The 20,680-nt window shown below is 41.3% G+C and overlaps 1 protein-coding gene across 2 annotated transcripts in view; it reads right to left on the bottom strand.

Annotated features, from left to right (window-relative positions):
- AK5 (adenylate kinase 5) overlaps window positions 1-20,680 on the bottom strand; it is a 290,021-nt gene that overhangs the window by 66,811 nt on the left and 202,530 nt on the right. For both annotated transcript variants that reach the window (XM_055403146.2, XM_055403147.2), the window contains exons 9-10: window positions 6,593-6,635; window positions 4,103-4,147 (exon numbers count right to left, since the gene is read on the bottom strand). In XM_055403146.2, coding sequence (XP_055259121.2) covers window positions 4,103-4,147; window positions 6,593-6,635 — 88 coding nt within the window. The remainder of the gene's footprint in view (window positions 1-4,102; window positions 4,148-6,592; window positions 6,636-20,680) is intronic.

Here is a 20,680-nt window from a genome sequence, read left to right as displayed (position 1 = left end):
GGGTCACAAAGCTTCGGACACGACTGAGCCACTGAACTGAACTGAAGTTTCTCACTTCACCTGTAACATGAGATAACTGTCCAAACTGAAGCACTTCTACAAAGCCTTTGGGTAGGGATTAATGGGAATTTAGGCTGTGTTACATGTGGGGAATAGGCAGGCCATGAAAAGCAGAGGAGTAAAAGAAGCCAAAATAGATTGAATAATAGCAAGATAATGATTGAAAGAGTTATGAAAGAAAAAAAGAAATGTACCAGAAAAGGTTGTGAAAAAGTTAGGAGCTGTTAATGGGATGTCATGAGGCTCTTTATGAAATTTTTACATTTTCCAAATAATTTTCTGTTTTCGCCTATGATTGCATCCCAGTCTTGTACATCAGCATTGTCCTTATATCTTGTTTGTGAACAAACTTAGAATCTTTTTCAATTCTTTTGATCATCAGGCTTTATCCTGTGAGATCCCTTATCTGTTCTTTGGAATGCATTTCTCTATACATAGATACAGAACTGCCTTCTTCATGAACAAAGAGGTTGTAATAGTCACAACATTCAAAGGGCTAACGAGTCCATCTTTGTCACTTTTCCCTTTGGTCCAGACGGTGCACTCTCCCTGAACACTTTTTTGACTCAGATGGCAGGCAGTGCAATTACTTGTCCCCACTTAAAATTATTTTGCAAATGAGCAAGAAATAGCCAGCTTGGGGATGGAGAGGAGTTGGTGTTGCTTGTTCTCTGTAAGAAGGCAGCAGCCATATGGTATAAGAAGTGTCTGATTAGGCCCACAATTAACCTAAAAGCTATCCTGCCAGAAGCAGCTACAATAGCAGCAACCTGCTTGTCAGTTCCAGTCCAGGAATTCTAACTGCTATTTCAGTTGTTATGGAAACTGACCACATTGCTTCCTAAAAAATTCATTATTCCAGCAAATATTAGTCATTCTGGGGCATCTAAATGAGTGATGCAGACCCAGGGGTGGAGGAGCACAGAGGAGTAAGGCTAAAGATTAGAGAAGACCTCACAGAGACAGGCTTCCCTTGTGGCTCAGCCGGTAAAGAATCTGCCTGCAATGCGGGACACCTGGGTTTGGTCCCTGGGTGGGAAGATCCCCTGGAGAAGGGAAAGGCTACCTACCCCAGTATTCTGGCCTGGAGAATTCCATGGACTGTGTAGTCCATGGGGTTGCAAAGAGTTGGAGACGACTGAGTGACTTTCACTTCACAGGGACCTGACCTTGGAGCAGGATTAGCCAGGGGAGAAGACATTTTAAGAGAGAGGACTGGCAAAAGTGAGGGAACTTCAAGAGATAACAGTGGTGCAGGTGGGACTGGGGTTGAAGGCTCATGTGGATGGAGTGGAAAAGGGGAAGCTGATTCTTGTGGATTAAAGCTCATCAAAACTGTTATGGGTGTATCGACGACATCCTGAGTATTTTTACGAGCTACAAATTGACCTGCAACAATACAGCCTTAAAATACCATCCTGCCATCTGCTGAGCAAGTACTGTTGACCCTTGAACAATGGATGGGGAGCAGGTTAGGGGTGCTATATGCCCCCCACCCCCCACCACACAGTTGACAATCCATGTGTGACTTGGAATGTCAGCCCTCTCAATACTTGGTTCCTATGACTCCATGATTCCGAATCCGTGGATTTAACCAACCTGGGCTGGGTGATACTGTAGTATTTACTATTTTAAAAAATCAGTGCATAAGTGGTTCTGCACAGTACAAAGCTGTGCTATTCAAGGCTTAACTGTATATAGAACAAAGGTGTTAATTTTCAAGCAGAATCCAGTAAACCGCCTAGAAGAAGAACTACCTTTTTGTCTTTTATTGCAGTTGCTTTGTACCTTCTACTGTGCAAACAGTAAGCTGAAATCTTTTTTTTTTTTTTACTATAACAGTGACTGAATAACAAGTTGAAATACAAGAGAGTTTGATTGATATATACACATATAAAAACAAATCCTTTATTCAGGGAAGCAGTTCTTAGTGTGGTCTGTGGACCCTTGAAGGTCTTAAGGTTTGTCTGATGCCATATTTATATCATACTATTTCATTTTCTGAAGGGCACAAAGCTTAGTAACAGGTCAGACGGATCTTTAGCTAAATCTGGCTAGATAGAAGCAGTATTTGAAAATACAGTGGAAATTCAACTATAGTGCTAAACAACAGGTGAATCTGAAATATTATTATTCCCAGAGACAATAACAACCACCACAAATATGGTGCACTATTTTTAAAAGCTTCTTTTGTATTATTAAAAATACAGACTTCTATGTGATATTAAAGACTCAACCTTTGGATTCCTGAACTTCAAGTTTAGAAAGTCTCCCCTCTTCCTAATTTGGCCCCTAAGATAAAAGCTGAACAGAAAAAGTATAATTTATTGTGTATAGTCTAGATGCCGAGGTAATTAATTAAAATTTGTGTGGAAAGGGGAATTTCCTTCGAGATTATGATGATGAGCTTCTCTTCAGTAAGGGGTAGATATAATGTACTTCAACTTTCTGAAAAGAATGTGAAATAAGTGCAGCAACAGTCCATCCAGCTCCCTGGACTAAGGTCAGCTAGAGACAAGCAGGTCAGAGACAGAACTCAGTTGAGCTTAAGAATTCTCAGTACTTAGACACGCTGTTCTCTTGGCTAGAATTCTTCTTCCTCTCACCTCCTACTAATCTTTTCAGTCACCCTTCGCTTCCTTTAGTTGCCTGCTTAAGTGTCACTTCCATAGGGCCTTTCCTGACTACCCATTTTCTACCCCAAACACTCCACCCAACTTGTTCACTGTTTCAGCTCTTTGTTTCCTTCCTGATGCTTTTCAAGGTTTGTGATAATAATTTGATTAGTTCTCCTTTTCCTCTAAGATGGAAGCTCTGAGATCCCTGCTCACTGTCCGGCACAGGTCCATATTCAGTAAGTAGCTCATGGATGATTAAACACGGTGGACAGTCTGGGGTGGCAACCCACATAAATTGGTGGTGGGGTGTGGAAGGCTGTGGAGTGGGGAGCTACAGCCATGGGTCCTGTCTCCTTTCTGCCACTAGTTGTTAGAATGACGTTGATCAAATCCCTTAAATTCTCTGGGACTCAGTTTCCTCATCTGAAAATGAGGGAGATGTACTGAGGGATTTCCAAGGAAGCATCCTGACTTCAGGGTGTAAGATTCTAAGTATATCTGATAATATTTCTAGGGTGCTGATAACTATTTTTTTTTCCCCACTCACTGAGGAGGTGTGGACCTTTTCATTTTTTCTGAATATAAATAGGTATTTTCTGAAAAATGTACAGGTGGGTGTATTAACTTTTCTATAGACTTCAGGAGCTAGAAGGAAAAGCATGAAGTTTTTGGAGGTTTTCTGACAATACTTTGTCCTCGTCTATGTAGTTTTAATGCTGTACAACTAAACCCATTTATTCCCATGAGAAAAACTGGAAATCTGGCTCTCATACTAATTAGCTCTATGACCTTGGACAAGTTCCTTAAACTTCTAAGGCTCACTTTTCTTGTCTATGTAATAGATATGTAACAGGGATGGACTGCCAACATATAGGATTGTGTAAGGATTAAAGGGGATAACTTGAAACTTGATAAGCATTCAGAAAATGCTGGTTAAACTCAAATAAATTTTATCCCATAATGAGTTTCCCAATGAGTTTCACTGTATGAGAGCATAAAACAAACAAGATTGTTTTTGTTGTTAGCTACATGGAATGCAGGGTATGGTTATTAAGGTCTATTTGAATATGTGGTCACTGATGTATATAGTTCAGAGAGGAACAGATCATTGTTCAAACAGAAAAGGTGTTAGATTTTAACAGATGGCATCCTCTTACCCATGGGATTATAATATATTTTATTATCATAGAACTAAATTCAGGAGTTTGCCATTCCTTAGACTCCTACTTTGTCTCTTCTGAAAAGACACAAAGCCAGAGCAATATAAAACTGTGTAAATGAAAGGAAAAATATGGAATCCTCAGGGATATAATCCTAAAAAAGGTGCAAGGCTTCCAAAATGGTTGAGAAATGAATAGTCTTTCTTCTTTACCACATTGCTATTATCAGCAGTTACATTTGAAAATTTGAGAACTGTTACTCACCAATCATGAAAATAATTTTACACTTTTTCAAGTCTTCCATGAAACCTTTAAAATAAGAATAATTTAAGTTACACAGCAAGAAAAACTGTATTGAAACCCTGATTTTATAATGTATGCTGCTGCTGCTGCTGCTAAGTCGCTTCAGTCGTGTCCGACTCTGTGCGACCCCATAGACGGCAGCCCACCAGGCTCCGCTGTCCCTGGGATTCTCCAGGCAAGAACACTGGAGTGGGTTGCCATTTCCTTCTCCAATGTGTGAAAGTGAAAAGTGAAAGTGAAGTCGCTCTATAGTGTAGTATTATATAATATTCTACTCTATATTATAGTATACAGTATTATCAATATATATATAATACATATAGAATAGAGCATAGAGATGAAACAAAAATTACAAGGGTGATGAGTGAGAACTAAATCTTGGGAGCCACTTCTTTAAGACAAAGAAATGATTAGGGATATTTGGCAAAGTGCAAAACTCTATAGTCTGTGGAGCCCTAAAAGATTTCCAGATGTCATGTGGTGTCAGGAGGTGTTTATTTATATACACAATGCTACATTTTGGCAGGAATCCACCATTAAGTGAGTGAAAGGCCCAACTTCACCAGAGAGAGACAGAGATAGAGGGAGGGGGCAGTAGTGGGGGGGGGAAGAGTGGCGCATGAAGAATTGAGTTGAAGGTAGAAGAGGAAGAAGACAAGGGAGGAAGAGCTGGAAATAGAAGCAAGAGGTGAACTTGGGGGTCTTTGGAATCATTTGTTTTTCACACTAACGGGCTTTTTGTTATTTATTTATTTTTTTAAATTAAACAGACACTTCATTCTCTTTACAGAACAGCCCATGGTGATGGGAAAATTCTATATTATCTGGAGCCTTCTATTAAGGCAATGTGGGAGACCTGGGTTCGATCCCTGAGTTGGGAAGATTCCCTGGAGAAGAGAATGGCTACCCACTCTAGTATTCTGGACTGGAGAATTCCATGGACTGTGTAGTCCACGGGGTTGCAAAGAGTAGGACACTACTGAGTGACGTTCACTTTCACTTTCATTAAGGCAGATAGATTAATGCTCTAGACATGCTGGGCCAAATAGTCATCTCAAGTTCTTCACACTTTCAGTTTACTTTTGTTTAGTTTACTTTTACAGAGTTGAGCAACTTTTAATCTATTTATAATGTAGGAAAGTAGTTGCTGTTATTATTACTATTAGTAGTATGGTTCTATATTAGTCCAGTTTTAAAAAAGAATGATGATATGTTCAGATAATGTGATCATTACAAATTAAGTTTATATGAAGTTTTTAATGACATGGGAACATGCTTATGTTATGATAAACACAAAATATTGGAGATAATGTTTGTGTATACACATGTATTCTCAACTATGTAAAAATAGGTATATAGACAATACACAGGAATAAAAATAAACCAGAACGTTAACTGTGATTATTTAGAGGTCATAAGGTTTTAGATGGCTCTTATTTTCTACCTTAAAAAAATTTCCACATGAAAGTGTATTAATTCTGTAACCAGGAAAAAAGGAGACTGTATTCAGCAATCAATCAATCCCTCTCCAGTTGGGACTGAGTTGATTATCTGCACTTGGCTCATGTTTAAGTGCCTTTTCCCCATGAATCACCATGATGTCATTGGGTGACTGCAATCTTCAGATACTGCTTTTGCCATTACCAACAAATGACACTCTATCTACCACCTCATGCTCATGGATCAGCAGGATTAGGGCTGGGGTTGTTTAGAAAGCCAATTCACTTACTTGTATGTGCTCACAGTCAATGTAAATCTATTTCCATGGACCATAATTATAACAACATTTATTACAGAGTTGAAACGTTAGAAGGTAATTTTCCTAGAGCAATCATTAAACCTCATCTTCTTTGGACAAAGTCAAATTTACGTAATTTTCTATTTTCAGTTCCATGTGGAGCTAATAACGGCTTTTAGTTTTTTTTTAGTTTTGGCAAGACTTTTAATGTGACAAAATTATGAAGTAGTATAATTTGGGTGATTCTTAGGTTGTATCCCAAAGGTATACTACCGAGGAGCAACATTATGCAGGAAAAGGACTTTCACACTGAATTAAAGTTAGCCAGTTCTCTTTCCTGCAGGACATGTGGGAGCCTTGCTGTGCTCTTAGATATGTGAATCTTCCAAAGAGGATTGGGTGTTGTGTTTTTTAAACATTTTTACTAGTTACAAAGAGCATGAACTCTTTGAGCATCCTCTCTTCACTGAACATCTCGGGGCTCATGTCCTCTGGGAGGTGAGGAAATACATCGCTTAGAAAGGCATCACTTTGGTTCTTTACATGGACCAAGAGGGGAGAAATCCAGAATTCCATCATAATCGTGATCCCTGGCTGAGGGAAAAAAGTACATGCACTTGGTAGGTTATTATCTCTTAGTGGTGTTTAACAAAATAGATATGCTCCGAGCTACTAAAATGACAACTTTAGTCTGATGAGTAAAGGAAACTCACCTCCCATTGTGTCTTCTCCAAACACATTTAACTGGTCATCACCCTGTTTATAAAAAAAATCAAAATGTTAGATAATAATACCAACAGGCATTGTGTTAAACTTCTTGGCAACATGAATATATTTAACTTTCCACATAGCTCCGTGAAAGAGGCACCATAACTGCCCACCTTTTAGAGATGGAAACCATACGTAGATCAAGAAGTTAGCTGCTTAAGGTCACATCAGTTCAGTTCAGTTCAGTCGCTCAGTCGTGTCTGACTCTTTGCGACCCCATGAATCACAGCCCGCAAGGCCTCCCTGTCCATCACCAACTCCTGGAGTTCACTCAAACTCATGTCCATCGAGTCAGTGACGCCATCCAGACATCTCATTCTCTGTCATCCCCTTCTCCTCCCGCCCCCAGTCACTCCCAGCATCAGTCTTTTCCAGTGAGTCAACTCGTCGCATGAGGTGGCCAAAGTATTGGAGTTTCAGTGTCAGCATCAGTCCTTCCAATGAACACCCAGGACTGATCTCCTTTAGAATGGACTGGTTGGATCTCCTTGCCGTCCAAGGGACTCTCAAGAGTCTTCTCCAGCACCACAGTTCAAAAGCATCAATTCTTCGGCGATCAGCTTTCTTCACAGTCCAATTCTCACATCCATACATGACCACTGGAAAAACCATAGCCTTGACTAGACGGACCTTGGTTGGCAAAGTAATGTCTCTGGTTTTTAATATGCTATCTAGGTTGGTCATAACTTTCCTTCCAAGGAGTAAGCGTCTTTTAATTTCCTGGCTGCAATCAGCATCTGCAGTGATTTTGGAACCCCCAAAAATAAAGTCTGACACTGTTTCCACTATTTCCCCATCTATTTCCCAAGAAGTGATGGGATCAGATGCCATGATCTTTGTTTTCTGAATGTTGAGCTTCAAGCCAAACTTTTCACTCTCCTCTTTCACTTTCATCAAGAGGTTTTTGAGTTCCTCTTCACTTTCTGCCATAAGGGTGGTGTCATCTGCATATCTGAGGTTATTGATATTTCTCCCGGCAATCTTGATTCCAGCTTGTGCTTCTTCCAGCACAGCGTTCCTCATGATGTACTCTGCATAGAAGTTAAATAAGCAGGGTGACAATATACAACCTTGACGTACTCCTTTTCCTATTTGGAACCAGTCTGTTGTTCTATGTACAGTTCTAACTGTTGCTTCCTGACCTGCATACAGGTTTCTCAAGATGCAGGTCAGGTGGTCTGGTATTCCCATCTCTTTCAGAATGTTCCACAGTTTATTGTGATCCTCACAGTCAAAGGCTTTGGCATAGTCGATGAAGCAGAAATAGATGTTTTTCTGGAACTCTCTTGCTTTCTCCACGATCCAGCGGATGTTGGCAATTTGATCTCTGGTGCCTCTGCCTTTTCTAAAACCAGCTTGAACATCTGGAAGTTCACGGTTTACATATTGCTGAAGCCTGGCTTCGAGAATTTTGAGCACTACTTTACTAGCGTGTGAGATGAGTGCAATTGTGTGGTAGTCTGAGCATTCTTTGGCATTGCCTTTCTTTGGGATTGGAATGAAGATTGACCTCTTCCAGTCCTGTGGCCACTGCTGAGTTTTCCAAATTTGCTGGCATATTGAGTGCAGCACTTTCACAGCATCATCTTTCAGGATTTGAAATAACTCAATTGGAATTCCATCACCTCCACTAGCTTTGTTCGTAGTGATGCTTTCTAAGGCCCACTTGACTTCACATTCCAAGATGTCTGGCACCAGGTGAGTGATCATGCCATCATGATCATCTTGGTCGTGAAGTTATCTTTTGTACAGTTCTTCTGTGTATTCTTGCCACCTCTTCTTAATATCTTCTGCTTCTGTTAGGTCCATGCCATTTCTGTCCTTTATTGAGCCCATCTTTGCATGAAATGTTCCCTTGATATCTCTAATTTTCTTGAAGAGATCTCGTTTTTCCTATTTTGTTGTTTTCCTCCATTTCCTTTCATTGATCGCTGAGGAAGGTTTTCTTTTCTCTCCTTGCTATTCTTTGAAACTCTGCATTCAGATGCTTATATCTTTCCTTTTCTCCTTTGCTTTTTGCTTCTCTTCTTTTCACAGCTCTTTGTAAGGCCTCCTCAGACAGCCATTTTGCTTTTTTGCATTTCTTTTCCATGGGGATGGTCTTGGTCCCTGTCTCCTGTACAATGTCATGAACCTCTGTCCAGAGTTCATCAGGCACTCTATCTATCAGATCTAGTCCCTTAAATCTATTTCTCACTTCCACTGTATAATCATAAGGGATTTGATTTAGGTCATATCTGAGTGGTCTAGTGGTTTTCCCTACTTTCTTCAATTTAAGTCTGAATTTGGCAATAACAAAGCCCAGGCTTCAACCTGGGCTGTTTTTGTCCTGAGTTAATGCTCTTTGTAACTGGTACAATATCATGCCTTTTTTCCTTTGTGCATAACTACCTGTGGTCGGAAAAGCTGATGTAAAGAAGACAAAACCCTTCAGGACTTGAAGCTCACTGATAGGTGGAGTCACAACTGCTTCACAAATAACTCCATGATTTACAGCTAGACTTAGCAAACTTTCTGGAAAGCACCAGAGAGTAAACATTTTCAGCATTGGGAGCCATGTGGTGTCACTATTTAACCACCAGCCGTAGTTTGCTAATCCCGGAACGAAAGCATGAAATAAAGGAAGCTGGAATGATCAGATTTGATTGCCTCCCTTTAAAGTTTTCATTTTAATTTTTAATCAAACAGTTACTCCATTCTGCATATAGAAAAATACATGGTGTTTGGGGAAAAATCCAGAAAGAAAATTTGTAAAATGGCATTGGTAACCTGAATGAGAAGGAAGTCAAAAAGGGAGGGGATATACGTATGTGTATGGCTGATTCATTTTGCTGTACAGTGGAAACTAACACAACAATATAAAGTAACTATACTCCAATAACAATTAGTTTTAAAAAAGGTACTGGTGAGATTCATTACTCCTACCTATGTCTCCATACACCCCATTTTCTCACTTTCTTATTGCTTATAGGTAATCACTCACAGGCTTTCTTTTTTTTTTTTTTTGTATCTTTCCATATACACAAAAGTTGACTTCCAGATATCTGTGGATACACTTGAGTGTAAGTATAGAAACTTACCACCTCCATGACACAGAAAGAAGCAAACATTACATATGCACATATGTTTATAAAACACATACTAATCTAAGATGATACTGTTCTTTCCTTTGCTTTCTCACTTATCAATATATTCTGGAGAAGTTTCTGTACTAGTACAGATGTTCTTGGTTACACAGTATTCTACTGTATGGAAGGTACCATAGTTGTTATTATTTCAAACTAGTTCTTTATTGATGAACCACTGAGTTGCTTGCAATCTTAGACTATTTTTGAAAAAGTAGAACAAAGAATAAACACATAAATGGCATTTCATACGTATATACTTGTAGGATAAATTCCCAGAGAGGGGGCTGTGCAAAGAATAAACATATTTATAAGTTGATAGATTTTTCCAAACCATTCTCCCTACAGATTGTATAGGTTTTCAGGGACAACATTTGGCTCATGCTTTACTCCAGCCTCTTGCCTCTAATTTGCTACGATATAGGAGTCAGTTAAATGAGGTTGCTGGGTTGCATTAATGCTCCCTTTAGGTAAACTGCCACAAAAGCACTTTGTCTGAAAATAGAGCGTTGGCATCCTTTTTTAGAACATATGCCTTCAGGGCAACTTTACTGCCTGTCGTCTTAGATTTGCCTGTGTGTCCAGAGCTATTCCAGGTGAGAGAAGAAGATTCAATGGAGTGGTTATTCAAGGACACATTTACATTAATGATCTCCTTTCCATGAATAGAAAAAAAGTCCATTATTCCTCAGTGAGCCTCTCCCTACTTCCGTTATTGAGATCATTTCATTTTGCAGCTGGAAGTATAGGGATGGTCTAATCCATTTCTACCATCCCCTGTCCCTATTTACAGATGAGGAAATTGATAGTTAGTGGTCACGTGAGGGGTTCATGACCATGTTGTCATGTCCTTAGTGAGGCCAGGGTTGGGATGAAAACCACATCCCCTACCACATAGCCTGGCTTCCAGAGATTTAGTCCCATCAGCTTAGCTACCATCATGGATCTGTGAGTGTCCTGTTGCTCACCTGGCCAAGGGCTTCCCAGGTAGCTCAGCAGTAAAGACTCTGCCTGCAAATGCAGGAGACTCAGGTTCGATCCCTGGGTCAGGAAGATGCCCTGGAGAAGGAAATGGCAACCAACTCCAGTATTCTTGCCTGGGAAATCTCATGGACAGAGGAACCTGGTGGGCTATAGTCTATGGAGTTACAAAAGAGTTGGCCATGATATAGGGACTGAGCATGTACACATATAGTTACATAGCGAGGAACAAAGCCTGGGCTTTCAACCTGGGCTGTGTCCAGAGTTCACGCTCATGTAACTGCACCAGCCCCCTGCAGCTAAGAGCACACAGGGGTCTGGTCCCTCCCGCAAGCTGAGATGACTCTGGTATAAGCTGCTCCCCAGTGGTCGCCTTGAGATCAAGTTGAAGCTAATATCCAGCTGTCCTCACTTGCAGCCCTCTCCTGCATCTTTTCCTCTCTCCCAAGAGCATGCCTAATAACACACTCACAAAAATCTTCATGGAAGGCTCTGCATCTAGGGAAGCCCACTTGAGACAGGGACCTAATTGAAGCAATTACAGTTCACATGTTTACCTAAGATACAGCTACAAAGAAAGATACTCAATAGCCTTTGCTAGAAAAGGACTGTTTAATCAGACTCTAATTATTGCTTTCAAACAGATATTGAATATATTCAGGTAATGCTAAGAGGAGGCCCTGAGTCCTCTCCTTCAATTTTTATTATTGTTATTGAATTATTAGACCTAAACCCACCTTATATACCAAATTGTATCAGATGTTTCTTGTATCTGGCTATCATGTCTTGAGAGTTTGTTCAGGGTTAATCTGAATTCATAAAATAATGCACCAGGTTATACAAGGGACTATCTGACCTCCGTGTGGTCTCTTGAGCCTGACCTGTTTATATCCATAGCACTTATTCACAGCCTTCTATTCTGTTTGCCCAAATACCTCAAATGAACCCCAGCTTCATTTCCGTGAGTGCACTGAGAGTGAACAGGCTTCTGGGGGGCATAGACACAACTGCCAAAAGCTCTGTCTCAGGAATGTGCTGCCTTGCACTCATTGACATGAAAGCCCAGGTGAATGAGATGTTTGGTTGGAGGGTGTTATTTTCTAGTGATGCTCAATAAACTTCATGATTCCAGTGTGAATCTTTTGTAGAAAAGATTTATCTGAACTTACACACACACACACACGAGAAACAACTAGTGAAAGGCAAACACTTCTGGTTTTGGTGAAAAGATGCCATACAGTCTCCAGAGGCTCTAAACCTTACCTTCTTTCTTTTCAAATGCTAGGTGTGTTTTGCGTAAAAGCACTAATTTCGGAAAGTCAATTATATAAGGTTATATAAATTATATAAGGTTATATAAAAGCTTTATATAAGCAAAATGTTAAACAAGCTTCTAGGAGAAATGGCTGATAAGATGTTCATATCCAGTTCCACTGTAGCTGCATCTCCAGTGAGGTGCTCTTGGAGAAAACACAGCCCACTGTTTCTGTCCTGGATGCCTGTGGGTGCCTCTGGAGGTTACGGCCTTTTACCTTGCTGTTGCTCCATCCACTCAACTCTTTGTCATCTGTAAGTCTGAATGCGTGGTAGACTTTCTACATTATTAAGCTAGAATCTGGGGGCATGAAGAAGGATATCAAAACTGAACAAACTGACAGAGACAGACACTACAAATATAGGTATGGATTTATGGAAGTGCCATTTCTGACTCATGAGTATGGAGCCAAGACAAAACCTGTGATGATGCTGTTAATACTGGAGAAGGTGGGAAGAACTGCAGCAAAACCACTGGCCCCCCAAACCAACTCAGGTTCCCACATCTTTTTGTGCTTGATATATGATAATAGGTTGGAAATTGATGGTGAGAAATTCTGTTGAAGTGACACATTTAGAATGTCAGGAAAGGCCTGATGGCATTATGAGGAAGCTGGATTTGGACTACATGTGTGTTTTGGCCTCTGTCTCTCTTCCCCAGTCATGCCAGATGCAGGAGGAGAGTAAAAGCAACCTGCATTCCACTTTGCTTCCCTGTGTGGATGTATAGGCAAGAAGCTGCTTCTGCAAGGCTGGATGGATTCTGGTATTCTGTGTCAGAAGGGCAGCTCTTTGGTGTGTGTGAATATTTTCCTTGTGGGTTGGTGCTCCTATATCTCCACCTTGAGATATGGATGTTTCGTCATCCCAATTCTTTGAATCATTGAATTTTTGGTAGGCAAGATCAAAAAGAACAACAGAGCTTCACAGATGGTTCACCAATCATAAGGCATTACGTTCGTTCTTCAACCTGCTTTGATGGCAGCATGGTGTCTGTTCCTGGTTACAGGACCAGGGCATTGTCACAAGCAGGTTATGTCATAAGATGAGGCTTTACAGCTCTGGCAGCATTTCTACTCGTGTGATCTCACTGGATCCTTGCTGCGACCCTGATAGGGATGATGTAACTGAGGTGCTGTGGTACTGCTGGACTGGGATGTGTCAACACTTGAGCTTCCACTGCTGCCCAGAGTTGGGCTGAGAACTGACTTCAGTGCCCTGATACCAAGCTAGATTCTACATCAGCATCCTCTTACTGTGGGGGTGGTCATGTAATCAGGTCCTCTACTGCCCCTCCTTTAGGAGATAGTGTTGATTTTTAAAAATACTTTTATATGTATATGTATATATATATTTGTCTGTTCTGGTTCCTCCTTGCTGTGCAGGCTTTTCTTTCTCTAGTTGTGGTACATGGGCTTCACATTGTGGTGGCTTCTCTGTTGCAGAGCATGGGCTCTAGGGTGCCTGGGCTTCAGTAGTTGCGGTATTTGGGCTTAGCAGTTGAAGTTTCTCGGCTCCAGAGCACAGGCTCAGTAGCTGCAGTGCACGGGCTTTGGTGCTCCTTCCCAGATCAGGGATAGAACCCGTGTCTTTTGCATTGGTAGGTGGATTCTTTTAACCACTAGAGAAGCCCGCCAATGTTGATTTTTAAAAATCCTTTTGGGGACCACAAAACAAAACCTCCCCTGGGAAGGAGAGAGAAGTAGTAGGTCATTTGGGCAGTGTTTTCCTAGTTCCTGTTTGTCTTAAACAGTGTGTGTGTTTCATGGCATAAAGAATGTGTGGGATTCAAGCTTCAAGTGGGAAAAGAAAGAGGTTTTACATAACAATAAAATGGCACAGTGAAGATTAATTTTTGATCCAAAATTCACAGATATTGCAAGGAAAAAAATATTTTCTTTCTCTGGCACTGAGCACCGATACCAATCTAGTTTTTTGTTTTTTTTCTTAAATCTAAGAAAATGAATTTCAAAGAGATTCTGTAGTTTCTGAGACAATATGAGGATGCATCTTTCCTACCTTTTCACACTTTGACTAGTACTATGTCATCTACATTCTGGGAAAATCATAAAAGCTAGTATATGAGGATTTTTGATTTAAATTTGTCTAATGACACTATCTCTACTTATAAGAAGCAACAGCAGTGAAGGAAGGCTGGGGTTGAGGCACAAAAGTGTGCTGGAGTTCTCAGAAGGATTCATCTCACTGAGAACCAGACTTTTAACAGGAAGAAAGAATAATCTAAAAAGAACAAACAAAATAGTACCATTTCCCCATTTTGGGACCTGAAAATAAGATTTTTGAATTCTTTTTCTTCATGCCAGTTAAGGAACAAAAGCAACAAAGCACCTCACAGGAACAATTTTTAAAATGGTTATTGGAACTGCTATTTGGGTGGCTATTGGGGTGTTTTTAACATGTGTGATCTCATCTGATCCCCTAGAAGACACTAGGAGGTAGGCAGGTGTGCTATTTCCCATTTTTCAGATAGGGAAACTCGGGCTCAGAAAGCTTAGGTGGACTGTGCAGGAGGCTACAGCCAGTGGGGTTTCCTGATGCCCCAGCTCATGCTCTAACCCCTCCCCTGCTGCCCAGAAGGAGCATGATGACTTATCTGTGTGTCAAGTGAGGAGGACGGAGTGTATCGAGCAACCTCACTACATGAGGGTAAGGAACAATCGTCACGTCTCATGAACAGACACGAAGGTAGATTCATTTGCTAAAAGAGGGACCGAAGCTGGATTCTGCTTGTCAAGTGATTTGGAAGTGGAACTCTCAAGTTTTACTAGGGGAACCATGAATGCAGTTTTGAAATAAATCAGACCTTCAGCTGGAGAATATTGGAAAATGGAACACAGCTTTATTGTATCAGCAGGAGGAAGGGAGGCTGGTCCTTGAGAAATACTTTGAGTGTTTACAGTTCTTTTCTAAAGCATGTTTTCATTTAAAGTAATGGGCAATTAAAAAAAAAAAGTATGACAAGTGGTATGTAATTTAGTTGCACCCAAGAATTTATTTTACAGCAAGTTCCATTTCTCTTTCACTGAAGTCTACACAATTAGAGGTCTGCTTGTTGTGGAAGTACTTGTATAATTGAGTAAACAAGGAGGGAAAAATATAGGGGGTGTGAGGCTAGCCTTTTTCCCATCTTATTAAATTGCAGGCTCTCTACGTGAACTACTTTAAACAGTGGTTTACAGATCTAGTTCTTGAGGAGGAACGGTATTTCCTTTGTTTACGTATAAATTGAAATGTTGGTGTCTCAAATAAAAAATTTTAAAGAAAGAGGCTTTTTCCTGATGTTTTTCTATAAGTTCCTGCTTTCATCAGCTCAAAAATATGCCCAACTCAAGTCGCTGGAAGACCATGGAGGAAACAATTGGTCTTGGTTTCACATTCCAGACATGGTCCCAGGGCTGTGCAAGGCTGGTGGTTCAAAGAAGGGAGTCAAGTTCTCATCCTGATTTCATCTCATTTAAAGTGAATGTTGACCATAAAATCACACCTGACTAGAGCCTTACCAAGGAGAGTTATTTGGCCTTTACCACTTTTGTCTTACCTGCCTTAACTGCCTCCTGAGAAATCTTACCACCTTAGCTTCCTCCCAAAAAATCTGTATGCAGGTCAAGAGGCAACAGTTAGAACTGGACATGGAACAACAGACTGGTTTCAAATTGGGAAAGGAATATGTCAAGGCTGTGTATTGTCACCATGCTTATTTAACTTATATGCAGAATACATCATGAGAAACTCTGGGCTGGATGAAGCACAAGCTGGAATCAAGATTGTTGGGAGAATTATCAATAACTTCAGATACACAGATGACACCACCCTTATGGCAGAAAGCAAAGAAGAACTAAAGGGCCTCTTGATGAAGTGAAAGAGGAGAGTTTAAAAGCTGGCTTAACACTCAACATTCAGAAAACTAAGATCATGGCATCTGGTCCCATTACTTCATGGCAAATAGATGGGGAAACAGTGGAAACAGTGACAGACTTTATTTTTTGGGGCTCCAAAATCACTGCAGATGGTGACTGCATTCATGAAATGAAAAGATACTTACTCCTTGGAAGAAAAGCTATGACCAACCTAGATAGCATATTAAAAAGCAGAGACATTACTTTGCCAACAATGGTCCATCTAGTCAAAGCTATGGTTTCTCCAGTAGTCATTTATGGTTGTGAGAGGTGGACTATAAAGAAAGCTGAGCGCTGAAGAATTGATGTTTTTGAACTGTGGTGTTGGAAAAGACTCTTGAGGGTCCCTTGGACTGCAAGGAGACCCAACCAACCCATCCTAAAGGAAATCAGTCCTGAATATTCACTGAAAGGACTGATGCTGAAGCAGAAGCTCCAATACTTTGGCCACCTGATGCGAAGAACTGACTCATTGGAAAAGACCCTGATGCTGGGAAAGATTGAAGGTGGGAGGAGAAGGGGATGACAGAAGATGCGATGGTTGGATGGGATTGCCGGCTCAATGGACATGAGTTTGAGTAGGCTCTGGGAGTTGGTGATGGACAGAGAGGCCTGGTGTGCTGCAGTCCATGGGGTCACAAGGAGTCAGACGTGACTGAACGACGGAACTGAACTGAACTTTTGTCTTCTGATTCTTTGTATAACAGAAATAGAATGGCAAAGCTTAGAGTCAATCATTGGAAACTACAGTGACACTAGTCTCTCTTGAGTACTTTTGTACTTTGGTGCTATGAGGTTACAACTCCTTATGAGACAGTCTCAGCAAAATGGACAATCGAGTTAATTATCAGAATAAAACATACTATGTGTGTTTATGCATTTTCTAAGGAGAAAAATATTGCCCAGAGTCATCATCCTTTGTCCCACTATCCTTCTGTCAAAGGGGCTTCTCAGGCAGCACCAGTGGTAAAGAATCTGCCTGCCAAAGCAAGAGACTCTTATTCGATCCCTGGATCAGGAAGATCCCTTGGAGGAGGGCGTGGAAACCCACTTCAGTATCCTTGCTTGGGAAATTCCATGGGCAGAGGAGCCTGGCGGATGGCAGTCCACAAAGCCACAAAGAGTTGGACAGGACTGAGAGACTGAGCAGTGCACAGCTTTCTGTTAAAAGGAAGTAAGGCTGAGAGAAGGCAGGTCTGGATGGGGTGAGCAAGTGGAGGCTGGAAGGACTCCTTGCTAACTCCTTCTGGTTCCTCTTCCTTCTGAGTCCTCTGCTTGTCATGGATGTGCCCCCTGCTTTCTCAGTGATCTGAAGCATTTCATGCTTATCATTAACACAGATAGAACAGCTTTCCAGGGATCACCCACACACCCACACTCCAGCCCTGATCTTGCCTCAACTTCTCTCACTTTTGTTATAATCCAACTGAATGTCTGTGTTCAATTCCTTGAGGTTTTAGGGGTTAAGGTTGGGTGAGGAGTGGGACACAGTTAGTGGTCACTGAGCACAGAGCAAAGAGGAGCTGGAGACGGAAATCAAAGAGGCAGGTTGAAAGAAGTGTTCTTTTCATTAGAAACACTCCCTGGACCTGAAACCATTAGGCTATAGAGTCTACAAGTCCCAGGAAGGGCTCAGGAAGAGAGAACATGGAGAGACTGTGGGGCAGTTGCTGTCTCTAGCTGCTATCTACAACTTGGATAAATTTCATGTTGTTTTGTCCAAGCAACTCTATATAAGACAAACGAGTCTATTAATTTTCCTAGAACTTGACTCACTTAATCTGGCCTCTGACTCCCTGCTTACTATGTTTGCCCAGCCTGAAATGCCTTCCCTTCGCCCTAAGTTTTTTTTTAATTTTGACCCTGCTATGAGGCCTGTGAGCTCTTAGTTCCCTGCAACCTTGCCCCCTGCATTGGAAGAATGGAGTTTTAACCACTGGACCATCAGGGAAGTCCTGCCTGTTTGTTTTTTGATATATTCTGCCTGTCCTTCCATTTTCCCTCCTCCCTGAGCCCTCTCCAGTCACTGCTCTATCAGCAAACTCCAGGTGCATGAGTCATTTGACCCAGAGCATCTGTGCATGGCAAGAACAGTGACAAGAACGAGTAACATTTTTTGGAACACTTGTTACATGCCAGTCACAATGCTGAGCACTTAACAAGAATGACCTCATTTAACTTTAACTGTATCATTTTATATGTAGGATTCATTTTCACAATAACCCCCTTGAAGATAAGGGGCCGTCTTTTATCTTTTGTGTACCCCCAATGATTGAGATGGAGCTGTGCGAAGTAAAGATTTCTAAGGGATAAATACAGTAAGTCAGTTTCTTTTTCTCCAAAATATGATAAGAACAGTCATATAAAAGATATAATGTATAGCACTCTCCAGAAAGAAAAGCAGGTGGCTCAGTTGGTAAAGAATCTGTCTGCCAATGCAGGAGATGTGGGTTCAACCCCTGGGTCAGGAAGATCTCCTGGAGGAGGAAATGACAACCCACTGCAGTATTCTCACCTGGAACATCCCATGGACAGAGGCGCCTGGCTGGCTACAGTCTGTGCAGTCACAAACAGTTGGACATGACTTGGCGACTAAACCACCACCAGTACATACTTAATTGGAATTATAGAAGGGCAGAAGTAAGGTAAGGAAGAAAGGATTAAATGTCTAAGATTCACAGTTGTCCAGTTGTGGAAGGGTTGATTTGGAAGGTGGAGAGCCCCCAGCATCAGAAGTATTCAAGCAGATGCAGAATAACTGTCTGCCAGTGAAGAGATTCTTAGACCTCTTAGGAGGTCAGACTAGATGCTATCTAAAGCAGCACCCAATGCTGACACTTTACTGTTCATTCAACAATCCTACAAATATTTATTGAGCTCTGTGGTGGACAGAATGATATTTACATCCTCAAAGATGCCCACTGCCTAATTCCTGGAAGCTGTGAATACATTATCTTACATGGCAAATGTGTCTTTCAGATACGTTTAAGTTAAGGCTCTTGAGATGGAGAAATCATCCTGGTTTATCTGGATGCATCTAATATAACCACAAGGATCTTTATAAGGGAAAAACAGGCAGGTCACAATCAGAGAGGATGTGATGACAGAAGAAGACATCAGAGAGATGCCATTGCTGGAAGAAACCTACAAGCCAAGAAATGCGGGCAACATCTAAAAGCAGAAAGAGATAAGGAAAAGGATTCTCTTATAGCTCTTCCAGGAGTGTTATTTGGTGGCACCCTGTTTTTAGCCTAGTAAACCCATTTTGGATTTCTGACCTCCAGAACTGTAAGATGACAGATTTGTGATATTTTTATCCACCAAGTTTGTTACAATAGTAATGTGTGCTCAGTCATATCTGACTCTGTTTTTGAGACCCTATGAACCGTAACTCTCCAGGTTCCTCTGTCCATGGGATTCTCTAGGCAAGAATACTGGAGTGGGTTGCCATTTCCTTCTCCAAGGGATCTTCCTGACAAGGAATCGAACCCACGTCTCCTGCACTGCAGACAGATTCTTTACTGCCTATTGCAGCAACAGGAAATGAACACAAGCTCCTCCTCCATGCTAGGAACTGTCCTAGATGTTAGGAATGTAATAGAAAATAAATAATCTTGACTTACTGAGTATATTAGGTATTTGAGTTTGCAACAAAGGGTTACAAATGCTGTTTATCCATGGAAACATTTATTCAAGCAGGATTCTATATGAAAGAAGAATGGAGCAACCTCTTAGTGGAGGTAGGATGGGTGGCACTCGAGTCCTGCCAGGGCCACCTCTTCTGCCCTCCTTCCAAACTCCTTTGGCAAACAGTCCTTGATCCCTACTCAAAAGCCCACCTTCTTTCAGGCAGAGCCCAGCTCTCTTCGGATGCTGAAAATGCCAAATACTTGCCTTCCCATCCTCTGCATTATGGGCCTGTGACCAATTCTGGGTCAAAAGGATGTGAGAAAGCAATCTTATTTTTGGGACAGGGGAGGCTTCAGAGGACAGATTTTCTCCCTATTAAGAAGAGAGAAAGAACGACATGCATGAGAAAAATAACTTCATTCATCCATTCTATTTTTGCATATGGTTGTGTGAGGAAGCACTATTTGAAGGGACCATTGTGTGACTTTGAAGGGAGACACTACTCACAGGCTGAGGAGGGCAGATGGAAAGAACCAGCCTCCTGGTGGACTCTTGTTCAGTACTCTAAGAACTTGGCTGTGGGACAGGCCTGGCATGAGTACATGCTAAAACTGTGAGTCTCACGGTTTTTGGGAAGGATGCTTTGTTGCTGCTATTCTTGCTTTTTATTACACATTATGATTCCTTCATATTCCTTATTATCAACTTAACTTGTTGTGAGTTGTTTACATAATGCTCCCCTGTGTGGTAATAGTTCTTTGCATCGACAGAAATAGCTCTTTGGGGACAGACTAAGCTCAGCAAGTTCGATAGTTCACAGATGAACCTCCAGACTATTGCAGGTACAGAATCTGTGTGTCTACACACACAGTGTGCAGGTACAGTAACACCCCAATGTGCAGGGTTAGTTTTGGGGGGTCAAAGTACTAACAGGTGAGTTAAGTAGGCAGTGGAGATGATTTTTTAAACACTTATTTATTCATTTATTTGGCTGTTCCAGGTCTTAGCTGTGGCATGTGTGATCTTCTGTTGTGGTGCGTGGGCTTTTCTAGTTGCGGGCATGGGC

This window comes from Moschus berezovskii, chromosome 4 (genome assembly GCF_049115385.1).
Source record: "Moschus berezovskii isolate FMDL1 chromosome 4, NW_MosBer_1.0, whole genome shotgun sequence".
NCBI classification, from domain to species: domain Eukaryota; kingdom Metazoa; phylum Chordata; class Mammalia; order Artiodactyla; family Moschidae; genus Moschus; species Moschus berezovskii.
Note: the sequence above shows the minus strand (reverse complement) of the source record. Positions and strands in the feature narration are given on the sequence as shown.